Genomic DNA, 14,907 nt, shown 5'->3' with positions numbered 1-14,907 from the left:
TCTCTCTCTCTCTCTCTCTCTCTCTCTCTCTCTCTCTCTTTCTCACGCACACGTACACGCACACACACACAAAATAAATAAATAAATCTGTAAAGAAAAACAAACTTTACTGACAAATGAATGAAGCTAGAAGTGAGGCATCCCAGAGTCAGAAAGATAAATATTGTATTTCTTTGTTGTATGTGGATGCTAACTTTAAATCTTTAGGGTAAGGATGTGTGTGTGTGTGTGTGTGTGTGTGTGTGTGTGTGTGTGTGTGTGTTTAAACTGTGATACACATAGAAGTCATGAAAGTGATAAGGGCCATGGGTCCCATGAGCTTTTAACAAAGGAGATATACAATCCAGGTGTATGGAGGGAGAATTGAGAACAACAAAACAAAAAAGTTTAGGAGTGGAGGGTTATGGGGAGACATGGTGGAAGAGAGAATGTGAAAAGACATAATCAACACTAAAAGTCTTCTGAAAAGTCACAACCTATATTTATAAACTTATTTTGTGTGTGTGTGTGTGTGTGTCTGTGTCTGTGTGTGTGTGTATACATACATATTTAACACATATATAAAAGCTTCAGTTGAATCAACCTATAATGAGGCAACAATGTTCCTGCTACACACCACAGGCTAACAAAACTCCCAATAGTATTATGGAATACCTTTCTTATTACTGTTGGTCTCACAGACCCCAGATATTTCAGACTATCATCAGTGCTTTGGCTACCCTCCAGAAGTGATACCCTATTACTGAACACAAACATACTTGAGTCAGAGAACATGGAGAAATGAAACTTGTGCTCACCTGGAAGCTTCATCACTTTTGACCAGCTGTCATTGTTCTTGAAGGTGCCATGACTGCTATGGTAATCATCACTTTTATCCAGCTTTTTTTTTTCAAGGTTCACATCTTGAAAACTACCACAACTTGAAAAGATATGAGCACTAGTGTAATAGTGGTATGAATGTTATATGAGTAACCAACCATTTTCTGGTTGGATTTAAAGCAACTCCATAAAATGGAACTCATTCCCAGTATTAATGAGTTTGGGTAGGTCATAGGTCCTATGAGAGCACCTATTACTATTATGCTAAATACATATAATATTAAATAAACTACTAAAGCATTAAGCTGAATCCTAAAGACTTATTAATTATACCCATAGATAAGTTTGTCTCTCAGGCCTCATTTGAAAAGCTTGATTTTGTGGCAGATGATGTATAACAAGAGACCTAGATTATAAAGTGCTAAAAGGCAAATCTACATCATGCCTTCTCACCTCAGAATTCAAGGATTATCTTTGAAGAGTAAACAGAAAGATTATAAGAACCAATGGATAGTGATTAAAAAAAATCAATGTTGTTGGACTCTGTTATGTTCCTTGGCATATGATGGCAGCTGTACATATGAACTGACGGTTGCTGTGACTGGATGCCCAAGACCTGCACAAAATCAAGCCAGACAAAAATCACAGCATGGAAGTGGAGGAAGTGTCAGGAAGTCTCAGCCCTAGTTGGGAAACTATTGCCAACTGGTGGTTCTAGAAAAGAGAAAGTTAGTTTTGTTCAGGGATGTGACCCCTAAAAGGCTACTAATGCTTCAGTATATGGTCCTACACCCATGAACATTCTGTGAGAACATTCTGTAAGTCATATAAATGAACTCAAAGTCTGAAATCACACAATAATCTCAATATATGCAGAAAAGAATTTTGACAAGAATCAGCATTCCTTCATGACAAAAATCTTTTGATGAATAGGGGTGGATGCAACATATCTTAACATAATAAAGGCAATATATGACAAACATTTAGCTAACATGCTAAATGTAGAAAAATCTCTAAACTCAAAAAAAATCAGGCACAAGGAAATATTGTCTACTCTCTCCACTCCTTCTCAATATAGTACTTGAACTCTTAGCTAGACAAATATGAAGAATTGTAGAGACCAATCCCAATGGATGGATACATCTATGAAACCCTCCCATGCCTAAGGATCAGGGAACATTGCAGAAGGGGACTGGAAATATGATAAGAGCCAAAGAGTCAGGGATTTTTCTGTGAGATTATGTATCCTAGTAACATCAGAAACTACACCCAACTGGATGTCACAACTGGATCTGCCTAAAAAGTAACTGAACAAGGATGACACTATTGAATGTGACAAATAGCACAGGGAAAAACTCATGAGGCCTCACTCCTATGCAAAGAACTATAGGAAACTCAGCAAAGCTGGGAGTGGAAGAGGTAGCCCTCACCAGGGAGAAACACACCAATTGGTTGCCCAATGCAAACTGGGCAGCCCTGAAAACACATATGCAAGTAACATTATATGAACTCAACAAGTCATATTTGGGAAGATGATAGATAGATAGATAGATAGATAGATAGATAGATAGATAGATAGATAGTAGATAGATAGGTACATAGATAGATACATAGATAGATACATAGATAGATACATAGATAATGAATAGATGTATAGATAAATGGATCGATGGATAGATAGATGATGGATAGATTGATAATGGATAGATAGATAGATAGATAGATAGATAGATAGATAGATTAGATAGATTAGATAGATTAGATAGATTAGATAGATTAGATGGAGATGAATAGATGGATAGGTAGATATAAAGTACATATTCACATGCAATAACAATTGGTTTAAAAAAAAAAAAAGAGGCCATGAATTTGAAGAAGAGTGGAGAAGGGTATACAGGAAGGTTTGAAGGGAGGAAGAAATGTTGTGTTTAAAGTATAATCCCAAATTTTTTAAAATAAGAATTGCCACACTCTCCAGTCAAGTCAGTTTGACAAGCTGAGGCTTGGAAGCTGACCATGAGGAAAAGAGTTTCACGGAAACTCCCTCCTGGAGTCTGGTGTCCCCCCAACCCATAAAATTAATTTTCCACTCCCGCGTTAGTCTAGTGTATGGATCCACGTGCTCTCTATTTAGTATTACCTTATTATAAGTGCCTTTTAAGATTGAATTCTGACATAGCTAAAGCCTCTCCCAGTGTTCCAAGATCCCAGATTACAGCAAGGAGTTTAACCCATTCAGAAACTAATTAGGCACTACAATAAAACAGAGCCATTAACTCAATTGGTCTGCAGAAAGAGCCTGGGAATCTCACTGAGATAGAAATCTTTAGTACAGGTTACATTCCATGCCAAGAGCAAATTGATATACTCTCCTGTTAAATGGGGATTCTCCAGACAAGATAAGATTTAACAAGGCCTAGGAATTTAGGGGTCCATGACACTACATTATTCTTGAGGCCTGCCAAGAGTTAAAAACCCCCTGGTGCTATTAACACTAAAGTGTGAATTTCTTGCCTATCACTAGGCTGATCCTAGGCAGGGCTGCTAATCTCTATTGTAAATATTTATCTAGTTCCTGCAAATTCCTTTCTTTTGTATCTGGTAAATTTCAGTGTACCTTGTCTTATTGTGATTTGTAGCTCCTGATAATTCACTGTAATATAAAATAGTCTAATGCTCGACCAGACATTACATTCAGATTCTACACAACCTCTCCTGTGTGTGTGTGTTTGTCAATTAATCCTACTCTTTGTCCATCTGCTCGAGAGACTCGTTCTACGCAGACACAGGGACCCAGAGGGTCTGCGGCAAAGAATAAATTGAATTTTTGATTATGGGGTGTATTTTATTTCATTTAGAATGAAGAAGGGCACAAGCTTTTTATTTTATAATTTATTGCTATGCCTTATTTCTAAAAAACTAAAATAAAAAAATAGCTGTCTAATTTGAGACTTCTCTACATTGTACAATTCCATTTCTGTGTATGTAGTTTGTTATCAAATTGTCTTTTATACCACACCTAGGTAAATCAAAACTGGAAAAATATTAGGTCAGTGGGCCAAAGTGGGGCATGGACAACTACCCACAGGTTCAATCCAGTTCATTTAAGAAAAAGAATCTTGAGTTCTCACATTGGCATTTAGACATCTGGATTTGGAATGATTAGAGGTCTGGGTGCTAATTTTCTGAGTTTGTCTGGTGTTTGGAAAACATTATGTCTCTCTCCCTCCACTGTTTTGTTGTTATTGTTGTTGTTGTTTATTTGCTTGTTTTGTTGTTGTTGTTGTTGTTGTTGTTTCTTTTTTGTTTTGGTTCGGTTTGGTTTTTGGCCTGAGTTGAAACTCCTTGAAATTCAGAATTCTTTTCTGAAAGGGGTACTTTTCCATGGGGCAGATATAAAAGAAGGGCATGTCAAGATGGAAAATAAGAATCCAGCCTAGGTCATATTTATTTACCATTTAACATTTTCTCCTCTAACATATAAATATAGTTTCTAGAACCACAAATACCACAAGTGCTTAGATCCCAGATTTTTAAACAGGTTTGATCTTTCATTATCTTCCTGCCTCATTCTTTATTACATTCAGCTTGCTCTCTTTCCTTTCCATGTTCTTAAAGAAATGAAATAGTTGATCTGAATTAAGAGCCATCACATGTTTAAGATCAGTCCAGAAACAACAGAAAAGTGTATTGTTTCCAGTGAATCTGTTTTCAGTGACAGAACAAATGGGTATTGGATGAATAAATAAAACAACTGGTAGTTTCATTGTAAAAAGAAAAAAAAAGATTCTTATAAATATTGCTAAGAAATATATTTTTTCTACTCTTGCTATTTCTATGTATTAATGCTAATACATTCCATTAAAGTATAATATTTTAAAACTTAAAATGTCATTTGTACAAACAGAATAGGTGGTTGACACAAATAGAACATTTTGCTCAATTAATATTTTTAGTGACACCATATGACATCAGGTGGCAAAGCTGTTCAAACAAGAATCCAGAGTATATATGCTATATGATTATACATCTATCCACACAATTTCCTAACATACATTAAGCTACTTAGTGACCTCTACAGTTTTGTTGATTATCTTTTCAATTATAAGCTATGTGTAAGATCATACATTAGGTAAAAAGCAACATTAAGCACACACACATTTTTTGGTAAATTTCAATATCTTTCAGATGACCTGTTAAACAGTGGCTTTATAAAGTCTTAAACTAAATTTCTTTTTTATTTGTAAGATTTTGAAAACTTTTTCTCAATTTACTTGAGCAGTTATCCTGGACTCTCTCCTATCTGTTCCCTTGGGTTGAAAAAGCGACATTTGACAGCTGAATTTTTATCAAGAATATGAGATAACTTAGGTATCTCCTTTTATCAAATGAATGTATTGTTTAACAATTTTAAAAGTATATACAATGCAGTCTGATTTCTCCCCTCCTCCATCTTCTCATATTCCTTTCTGCCCATCCCAATTAAATTTCCTGACCTCTACAGATATTTTGCCAATGTCCATATCTTTTGGTTTACTGCAGGGATCAGGGGAAAGGAAAGGCAAAGAGAAAGAGCCAATAAGGAGAGTATTTAAATATAAAACCTGATACAATTATATATATATATATGTGTGTGTGTGTGTACATGTGCATATATATATATATATATATATATATATCAAAAACTACACTTAGATACTGTCTTTGAATATATTTATATTTTTTATTACCTATGACCTAAGTTAAATACAGAATTTTTTGAAAATTCTAAATTGTCCATCCGTTATTGATTTGTCCTTAAAATATGACTAACAAAACTGTAACATCTTCTTGTCCCCACGGACACAAGTCCCAAGGTTGCTGCTGTTTGTTATTCTGCCAAAATTTAGTCACTATTATATTCATTAATCATGTTTGAGTTTGGCCACAAAGGAGTCTTCTCTTTATCATCTATACATCCGTTAAAGATTAGCATAATAAAACAACCACCTTTCTTCACATTTTAAAAATCATTTTGGTCCAGACAAATTGGAAATTGTCTACCAAAATACTCTGAAGATCATTTCATATGTCTTTATTTCAGTTTTAAGACATAATAAATTGGTTACTGAGTTTAGAGTAGAATATAAACTTTATGTGAACCTGCTAACCAGAAAGAGCATTATCTTGTACAGAATAATTCTCAACAACCATGTACGTCTTCGTAAGGTTTGTGCACACATTTGATCACACACTTGCAGCTTCACCTTCAGGAAAACCAAGATTATAGCACAACTAGAGTCATGATTGCCTTCCAGAAGAGTAAGTACTCCTTAGTTTGATTACTTCCATTTATTTCTCTGTCCATCGCTCTATTTTCTTAGTCTCTATAGTAGACACACTTACTCATTTAAAAATCAGAGGAAGAAAAAAGATTCAATTCAGCATTACTAGACAAGAAAATATATGTTCATGATGTCATTTTCTATTTCACAAAAATTAAAAATGAAGGAATAGGATATATTGAAAATAATTTATACATGCATCCTCAGAAGACTGTGGTCATATCTTGTTCACTGCATGTGTACTAATTATTTAATCTATACCAACCATATCATAGAACTCCAAGAAAAATCCTCTAATAAATTATGAGGACTTTTGAGACAAAGTAATTTTAGAGAGCCACGACGACATTTTCACCAACCTGTATACAAATGAAATTGTGACATCCTTCAAGAAATCTTCAAAATATTTGTGATATTGTCACTTGTGACCGCTGAGCTCATAACAAGTGAACTTGAAATTCTCAACACTGAAAATATACTTAACCTGAATTGATTGATCAGAATATTCATACCATATATAGGTTCAAAGGGGAAAAGACATTACTCATCAGACTTGAAAAATGATTTTCAAATCTGTAAGTCTTCTATGAGTTAGGATACAACATGAAAAGTTAAGAGCAGAATTTTCTTGTTTGGTCTAAATTCCCAAATGATCTTGTCTAAAAATGATACTATTTCAATCCTATTGATGCATATCTGATTTTCAACTAGTTATTTCTTCCCCTGTGCTTGAATTCTCTTCTTTACAGCCTTCTCTTGTAACAAACCTTAATCCAACAACTTAAAGAAAATAGATTTCTTCCACAGTGTATTTCATAAGAAATAACAGTGTCCATTGTGCTTGAAGTAGAAACAGATTTTTTTAATAGAATTTATTCAGGGCATGGGGAGGGGAGCTGAGAGGGTAGTAGAGACAGAGAAATGCAGAGAGAGAGTAGAGGAGTAGAGGCCAGCCATTGGCATAGGGAGAGAGAGGGGAGAGGGAAATGGGGAGAGATGGGGAAGGGGCAAGAGGACAGAGGGAGACCAAGAAGGCAAGAGTAAAAAGAGGACTCTTTATTTACAAAATAAATTTAATAGACTAATTTTTTTTCTAATAGCACATTTGGAAAGATTAATCATAATACCTGGACTTAAGATGAAGTGTTTCTGATTGCAGATAGAAAAGTGAAAGAAATTGAAACAATGTTTTGAGAAATAAATATACAATCCTACTGACACAATCCCCAAACTGCAGAAGCCTGGTTTCTCCTCTTGTTAATTCAATAGCAGATCATAGGTTATCAGAGGCACCAAATTTGCTCATCTTTTATCAAGATTACAAGAACAAAAGCATAGTATGCACAATGGTCACTGGTTACTGACTTCATAAATGTTATCATAACTGTTAGAGCAAGTTCCAGAGCAAAGGAAGAAAAGCAGAAGGGAGCAGAACACAAATGAAGAAAAGAATGTGAGATATTGGACTAATCCACTAAGAATTGGTGAAGAAATATCCTAATCAATGATCCTGACAATTCTATAAACTACACACTGTTGAGGAAGTTGAGGTAAAACAAATCAATAGGAATAGAAAGTTAATAGAAGTTTTCTGGAGATTATAAAAGCACAGGAAATATGCTCTCTCATTAGGCATTAATCAAAATAATTATAAAGATTCAGACCAATTACTATAATATTAAAGTTAGTATCAAAAGATCAATGAATTTTTACTGTTATGTTCATGTACAAAGAAAATTCTTAGAAGTCCTTTTAATGACTTGATTTCTGCATGTAAATCACATATTATGTTCACTTCCACATTAATTCCACAAACATTTATATATCACATTATAAATCTCTGGAAATACATACTCAGATTTGTATTAATATTAAAGACATTGCTGAACTCCCATATTCATTATGATATACTGGGTTGGCCTAATGCTGCTTGTATTCTAATGCTAATTAGGGGCTCAAGACTGGTTACCCCAAAGGCAAGAGAATCTGAACATAAAACGTTGAGTGACTCTGCTCCTAGTTAATTGTGATTGATAAATAAAGATCCCAACAGCCAATAGCTGGGCAGAAGAGACATAGGTGGGGTTGAGGTTTTGCAGGCTTGGCGAAAAGAGGACAACCAGGAGGGAAGGAGAAGGAGAAAGCCACCATGGCATAAAGGAAAAGCATGCAGAAGAGGAAAAAGAAAAAGCCAGCCTGGGTTAGCTGAGCCATAAGAAAATGTGGCCCTGATGGCTGCCCACCTGGACTTAAGAGCAGCCCAGATAGAACATAGTAAATAGTAAGTAATAACTTGGAATTATCGATAGGAAAGTAGATTCTAACAGCATGGAGGATAGGCAGGTGCCCAGCTATTGTGCTGTTTAGGGTAAGTATGTATACAGGCTGTCAATGTGTCTTTCTTCCTGGAACTCAATAACCAAAGGTGGGGTTGGAACCCTGTGCCAGGATTTTTAATATTATTTACTACATTTGGTCATCATTAGCAATAACCAAGATATAAAACTAAGTGTCCATCAATAGACAAATAAAAATGAAGCATGTATGCCAAATAAAATTCTATATGCTTTAACAAGAAGGAAATTCTGCCATTTTTAATAACATGTGGAACAGAAGGACATTATATTAATTGAAATGAACCAACTACAAGAAATTACAGTGTAGTAATTTTCAATCTCGTTATGATGGAGAAAATTATATATAATCAGATGTGAGACATATGGACCACATAGTAATTTTTGTTTGTTCTAGTTTTTTATGAAACACCAAAATTTTAATTGTCTTAAAAATAATTTTCATATTACTATCATTAGTTTTTTTTATTATTTACTTTACATCCCAATCATAGCTTCACCTCCCTCATCTCCTCCTAGTCCCTCCCTTTCACCACACCAACCTGCCATCATTTTGTCCTCCCTTTTTCCTCAGAAAAGGCTTAGAAAAAAGGGAGGCTTCCCATGGATCAAGTTGCAGTAGGGCTAAGCTCATCTTCTACTATTATGGCTAGATATGGCAGCCCAGATAGAGGAAAAGGATCTTACGGTGGGCAACAGTCAGGTACAGTTCCTGTTCCTGTTGTTAGGAGTCCCATATGAAGACCCAGCTTCAGAACTAATATGTGTGTGTGTGTGTGTGTGTGTGTGTGTGTGTGTGTGCCAAGGGCTTACATCTGTCCCATGCATGCTCTCTTGTTGGTGGTTCAATCTCTCTGGGCCTTTATCAGCCTAGGTTAGTTGATTCTATATGATTTCCCCCTGTGCTAATGAGTTCAAGGCTCTTTCCCAATATCTCTTCAATTAGATGCAGTGTATCTGGTTTTATGTTAGGGTCCTTGATCCACTTGGACTTGAGCTTTGTACAAGGTGACAAATATGAGTCTATTTTCATTCTTCTACATACAGACAGCCAGTTAGACCAGCACCATTTATTGAAGATGCTTTCTTTTTTCCATTATATATTTTTGACATCTTTGTCAAACAAGTGTCCATAAGTGTTCGTGGTTTTACTTCTGGATTTTCAGTTCTATTCCATTGATCAACATGTCTGTCTCTGTACCAGTACCATGCAGTTTTTATCACTATTACTCTGTAGTATGGCTTGAGGTCAGAGATGGTGATTTCCCCCAGAAGTTCTTTTATCTTTAAGAATTGTTTTTTACTATTCTGGGTTTTTTTTTTTTTCTTTTCCAGGTGAATTTGACAATTGTTCTTTCCATGTCTTCGAAGAATTGTGTTGGGATTTTGATGGGGTTACATTGAATCTGGGTTGCTTTTGGTTTGATGGTCATTTTTAACTCTGTTAATTCTACCAATCCATGATCATGGGAGATCTCTCCATTTCCTGACATCTTCTCCATTTTTTTTTCTTTATAGACGTGAGGTTATTGTCATACAGACCTTTCACATGTTAGGTTAGAGTTAACCCAATATTTTTGTGGCTATTGTGAATGGTTTTGTCAATTATAATAAATGATTAAGACTATTTCAAACTAAAACAAGGTTGATCCAAAACAATATGACAAGGATATGGCTCTTTAATTATGTCAGCATACTCCTAATTACCTGAATCAAAATTATCACAACATAATGAATACAGAGAGGAAATACGCTAATATTGAATGTGTTTAAAAATAAAGATAGGAGCCGGGCGTGGTGGTACACGCCTTTAATCCCAGCACTCCGGAGGCAGAGGCAGGCAGATTTCCGAGTTCGAGGCCAGCCTGGTTTACAAAGTGAGTTCCAGGACAGCCAGAGCTATACAGAGAAACCCTGTCTCGAAAAACCAAAAATAAATAAATAAATAAATAAATAAATAAATAAATAAAGATAGGGAACTTTATTTTATTATTTTAATACCAAAAATATATATATATATTTTATTGAAATCCTCCTGGTAAAAATAAAGGAAAAAACTTCAATGTCTAAAGAATATTAAACTTGCAGCTAGTTGGAGACCACTAGAGTTTTTATCACAAAAATCAAATAATCAGGTAGAATCACATTTCCACTTACAACCTTGGGGGAGGGGGAATCCTTTGTAGGAGCCTGTCTTAGGAATCACAAAATGGTATTACATAGACATCCTATTGTGACATTCAGAGGAAAATAAAATAATCACTAACTATCACATATAGAAAATATATTAATCTATTTGAAAATATACATCAATCTGTCAAAAACATCTGAACTGCAACACATCTAAATGAAGCCATTTGTGAGGGAATGTTGAGAGAGACCTGTTTCATACATAGACATGGTTGTCCTAGAACTCACTCTGTAGACTAGGTTGGTCTCTAACTCACATAGATCTACGTACCTCTGCCTCCAAATGGCCAGATGATATGTGCCACCACACCCTATGACCTAAGTGAATCTTTATTAAGCCACAGTAAAAAGTACTTTAAACACAGTAAGTAGACTGCACCTGCAAAAGTATTTATCAGCTAATAACTAATATTAAATATGAGCATAATGTTAAGATTATCTTAACTGAACACTCTTCATTCATTTTAGTATTTCTCTTTTAAAAATCTGTTCTGGAAAAAGAAGTTAGGGAAAGGCAGACTGTTGAACCAAAAGCGATTAATTTAAAGGGACACTTTTGTGGAACGATGTTTATAAGATTATGTGATAAACTGATATTAATTACAGCAAGATTATAGACACATAAAAATAGTAGTATGGAATGTATGATTCAAATATAAGCTATTATGTGACACAAAGAAATGTTCAAACATCAGCTTGTACTGTGCACTTGCTTCTACACAATCCAAAGGTAATATGACGATGACATTCAAGTTAGCTTGTCTTGAGATTGGCACCTGACTCTATAAAATCTTTGATATTTTTCAGCCAGATTGGTCAAGAGACAAGAATCAAGAATGAGAAACAGAACAGTAACAACCTTCATTTTGTTAGGTCTCACAGATGATATTCGGCTGCAAATTCTGCTATTTATCTTTCTGCTTTCTTCTTACATGTTGAGTTTATCTGGTAACCTAACCATCATCACACTCACTCTGATTGACCCCCACCTTAAAACACCTATGTATATTTTCCTCAAAAATTTCTCCTTCTTAGAAATTTCACTCACAACTGCTTGTATTCCAAGATTTCTATACAGCATATCATCTGGGGACAAGTCCATTACCTATATTGCTTGTGCCAGTCAACTGTTGTTTATAGACCTCTTTGCAGTTACAGAATTTTTTCTCCTGGCTATCATGTCCTATGATCGATATGTGGCCATCTGTAAACCTCTGCACTACATGACCATCATGAATAGCAGAGTCTGCAAGAACTTCATCTTCTTCTGTTGGGTAGCAGCACTGATCATCATTCTCCCACCAATTGGTCTAGGTTTGGGCCTGGAATTCTGTGACTCAGATATCATTGATCATTTTTGTTGTGATGCAGCGCCTCTCCTGAAAATCTCTTGTTCAGACACATGGTTGATAGAACAGATGGTGATAGCTGGAGCTGTGTTGACATTCATCATCACCTTTGTGTGTGTTGTCCTTTCCTATGTTTATATCATCAAGACCATTCTGAGATTTCCCTCTGCCAAGCAAAGGAAAAAGGCATTTTCCACCTGTTCTTCCCACATGATTGTTGTTTCCATTACTTATGGTAGCTGCATCTTCATTTATGTCAAACCTTCATCCAAGGACGATGTAGCTATCAATAAAGGGATTTCACTTCTTATCATATCAATTTCACCAATGATGAATCCCTTCATTTATGCACTGAGAAACAAGCAAGTAAAGCAAGCTTTCAATTACTCAATTAAAAAAATCGCATTCCTCTCAAAGTTGTGAAAAAATTTAAGAATAATAAATTTAAAGAAAAATGAATAAATGTAAAATCTGAAGCTTTATTATACTATTATTTTATCCTTGGATTTTTTTGTCTTTTTATACTCATACTTTCTTCTTAAACTTGCATACTGTGAACATGACTTTATCTATCTAGATTCAAACCAATCTTTTTGAATATGTTTAGTCTTGCAGTCAACCTGAAATTGTTGCATGACTGTTATCCCTAGAAACACAATAGATTGTGGTTTTATACCATACTTTCCACACTTTTAGGTTTGCCTTTTTACTTTACACTGTAGTTAAACAAATGAGTGTGGAAATGATATGTCCCACTGATAGACATGATCTATAAAAGTATTCATTATCCATTTGTCACTTAGCAAAAAGATGACAATTCTTAAATTACTTTCTATACTTTGTACTGGTTATGAATGTTCTAATTAATATTTCCTCTATAAAACACTCCAGGAAAACTTTCCCAATCACTACCAAGTTGAAACTTCCATTAACTATTTAGGTGAATGAGAAACTCATTTAAGTTCTGCCCATTTATCAAGTTTTCAAAACTTTTTCGGTGAGCAGTTAGTTGTTATTGTTAAAACCTAAGATACAACATTCATACATACTGAGAAAATGAATGGAAAACTAAAAACATGAAAATTTATACAAAGTAGTTGGAAAAGTGGTGACACAGTTGCTTTATTCCCTGAAGACCTGCAAGCCATGATAGCCTGGAATCATGAAGGCAATCTTCACTGTCCTTCATCTCTTCCAAATGCAATTCTCCAAGGTCATCCCAACTTACTCTGGCCACTCCTGCTTCTCTATTTCAATTCCCAGGGGTCTTGGAAGATCCTGGCTGCACACAGTGCTTTATTCCCTTCTTTAGACATGCATAAATCCCACACCTTTTGTTCATTCTGATTCCTTAGTGTCAGTTCCCAATACCTAGAAACATGCTCTACCAAAAACACTGAGTAGTCACACATCATAGGAACTCAAAAGCATTCCCTATTAGGCAACCCTCAGCCAACACATTCTCCTAAGAGAAGGCAACAGAAACCTCACCCAACAAACACAACCAGATCAGCACCTAGAATTACAATTAGCCTAAACCAAGATACCTAGATGCTAGAGTTAAAACACAATCAATAATAACCAGAACCAATAGAGTGCAGCAGCCGCATTACTATCAGCCCTGAGAAATGCAATATAGTTGAAGAAAGACAAGAACTTTAAATAGGCTTTAAAAATATGTTAGAGGTCATCAAAGAGTACATGCAAAATATCCATCAATGAAATTTATGAAAACACAAACAGAATGAAATGAAGAAAACAGTTCAAGACAGGAAAGTGGAAATAGGGGCGCTTCCAGTCCCCTGAGCATGATTGTCTAGCTCTGGCTTTCACGGGACCCCAAGAGCATCCTACCTCACTGTGGAAACTGTTGGGGCCCCCAAAACTAAACAGTTTGGAACGCTTCATGACCACCCATCCTAATTGGATCCACCTGCCATCCCTGCTGGGTCTGACTTGGACACAGCCTGCAGCATAGGATCCACCTGTGAAACAGCCTGCAGAGTGGGGTCTGCTTGAGGCACAGCCAGCAGAATAGGGTAACCTGATCTCCACTGTTTGGCCCATATTTCCCCCCAGAGGCATTAAAAGAGGAAACAGGGTTCCCGGATCCCTCTGAGACTAGTCTACACAGGTGAGACTGTGGACTACAGAAGCTAACAGCTTCTAGGACCAGCTAAAGCAACAGGGCTTCAGAGGCAGACCCTGTTTTGGGCTCCAGACATCCGGGCACTTTCCCTGCCAAAGGAGTGGTGTCTGCCCCACCCAGGAGGGCTTGCAGGAGCACCTGGGGGAGCCATCTTGGTTCCCAGATCCCTCCTAGACTAGTCTGTGTAAGTGAGAGTGCCAACTACAGAAGCTACACAGCTTCTGGGACAAGCCCTGTTTTGGGCCTTCATCTTCTGCTAGGAGACAAGTCTGAATGCCAGATTTCTGTGCACCTTCCCTGTAAGAGGAGAGCTTGCCTGTGGAGCGTGCTCTGACCACTGAAACTCAGGAGAGAGCTAGTCTCTGAGGTCTACTGATAGAGGCTAACAGATTCACAAGAGGAACAAGCTCTAACCAGAGACAACTATAACAACTAACTCTAGAGATTACCAGATGGCAAAAGGCAAACATGAGAATCTTACTAACAAAAACCAAGACCACTCACCATCATCAAAACCCACCACTCCCACCTCAGCCAATCCTGGGCACCCCAAAATACCCGAAAAGCTAGACCTGGATTTAAAAGCATACCTCATGATGATGGTAGAGGATATCAAGAATGACTTTAATACCTCACTTAAAGAAATACAGGAGAACACTGCTAAAGAGTTACAAATCCTTAAAGAAAAACAGGAAAACACAACCAATCAGGTGATGGAATTG

At 36.2% G+C, this 14,907-nt stretch overlaps 1 protein-coding gene across 1 annotated transcript; it reads left to right on the top strand.

Annotated features, from left to right (window-relative positions):
- The first annotated feature begins 11,523 nt into the window (after positions 1-11,523).
- Positions 11,524-12,459, top strand: LOC110303660 (olfactory receptor 6C2-like). The gene has a single exon (XM_021174831.1). The coding sequence runs from the start codon at positions 11,524-11,526 to the stop codon at positions 12,457-12,459; it is 936 nt and encodes a 311-aa protein (XP_021030490.1).
- Positions 12,460-14,907: the final 2,448 nt, after the last annotated feature.

This window comes from Mus caroli, chromosome 10 (genome assembly GCF_900094665.2).
Source record: "Mus caroli chromosome 10, CAROLI_EIJ_v1.1, whole genome shotgun sequence".
NCBI lineage: Eukaryota > Metazoa > Chordata > Mammalia > Rodentia > Muridae > Mus > Mus caroli.
Note: the sequence above shows the minus strand (reverse complement) of the source record. Positions and strands in the feature narration are given on the sequence as shown.

Bases quoted from the DNA above. Each gene is read 5' to 3' on its own strand.
- LOC110303660 (XM_021174831.1), top strand. From the start codon at position 11,524: ATGAGAAACAGAACAGTAACAACCTTCATTTTGTTAGGTCTCACAGAT.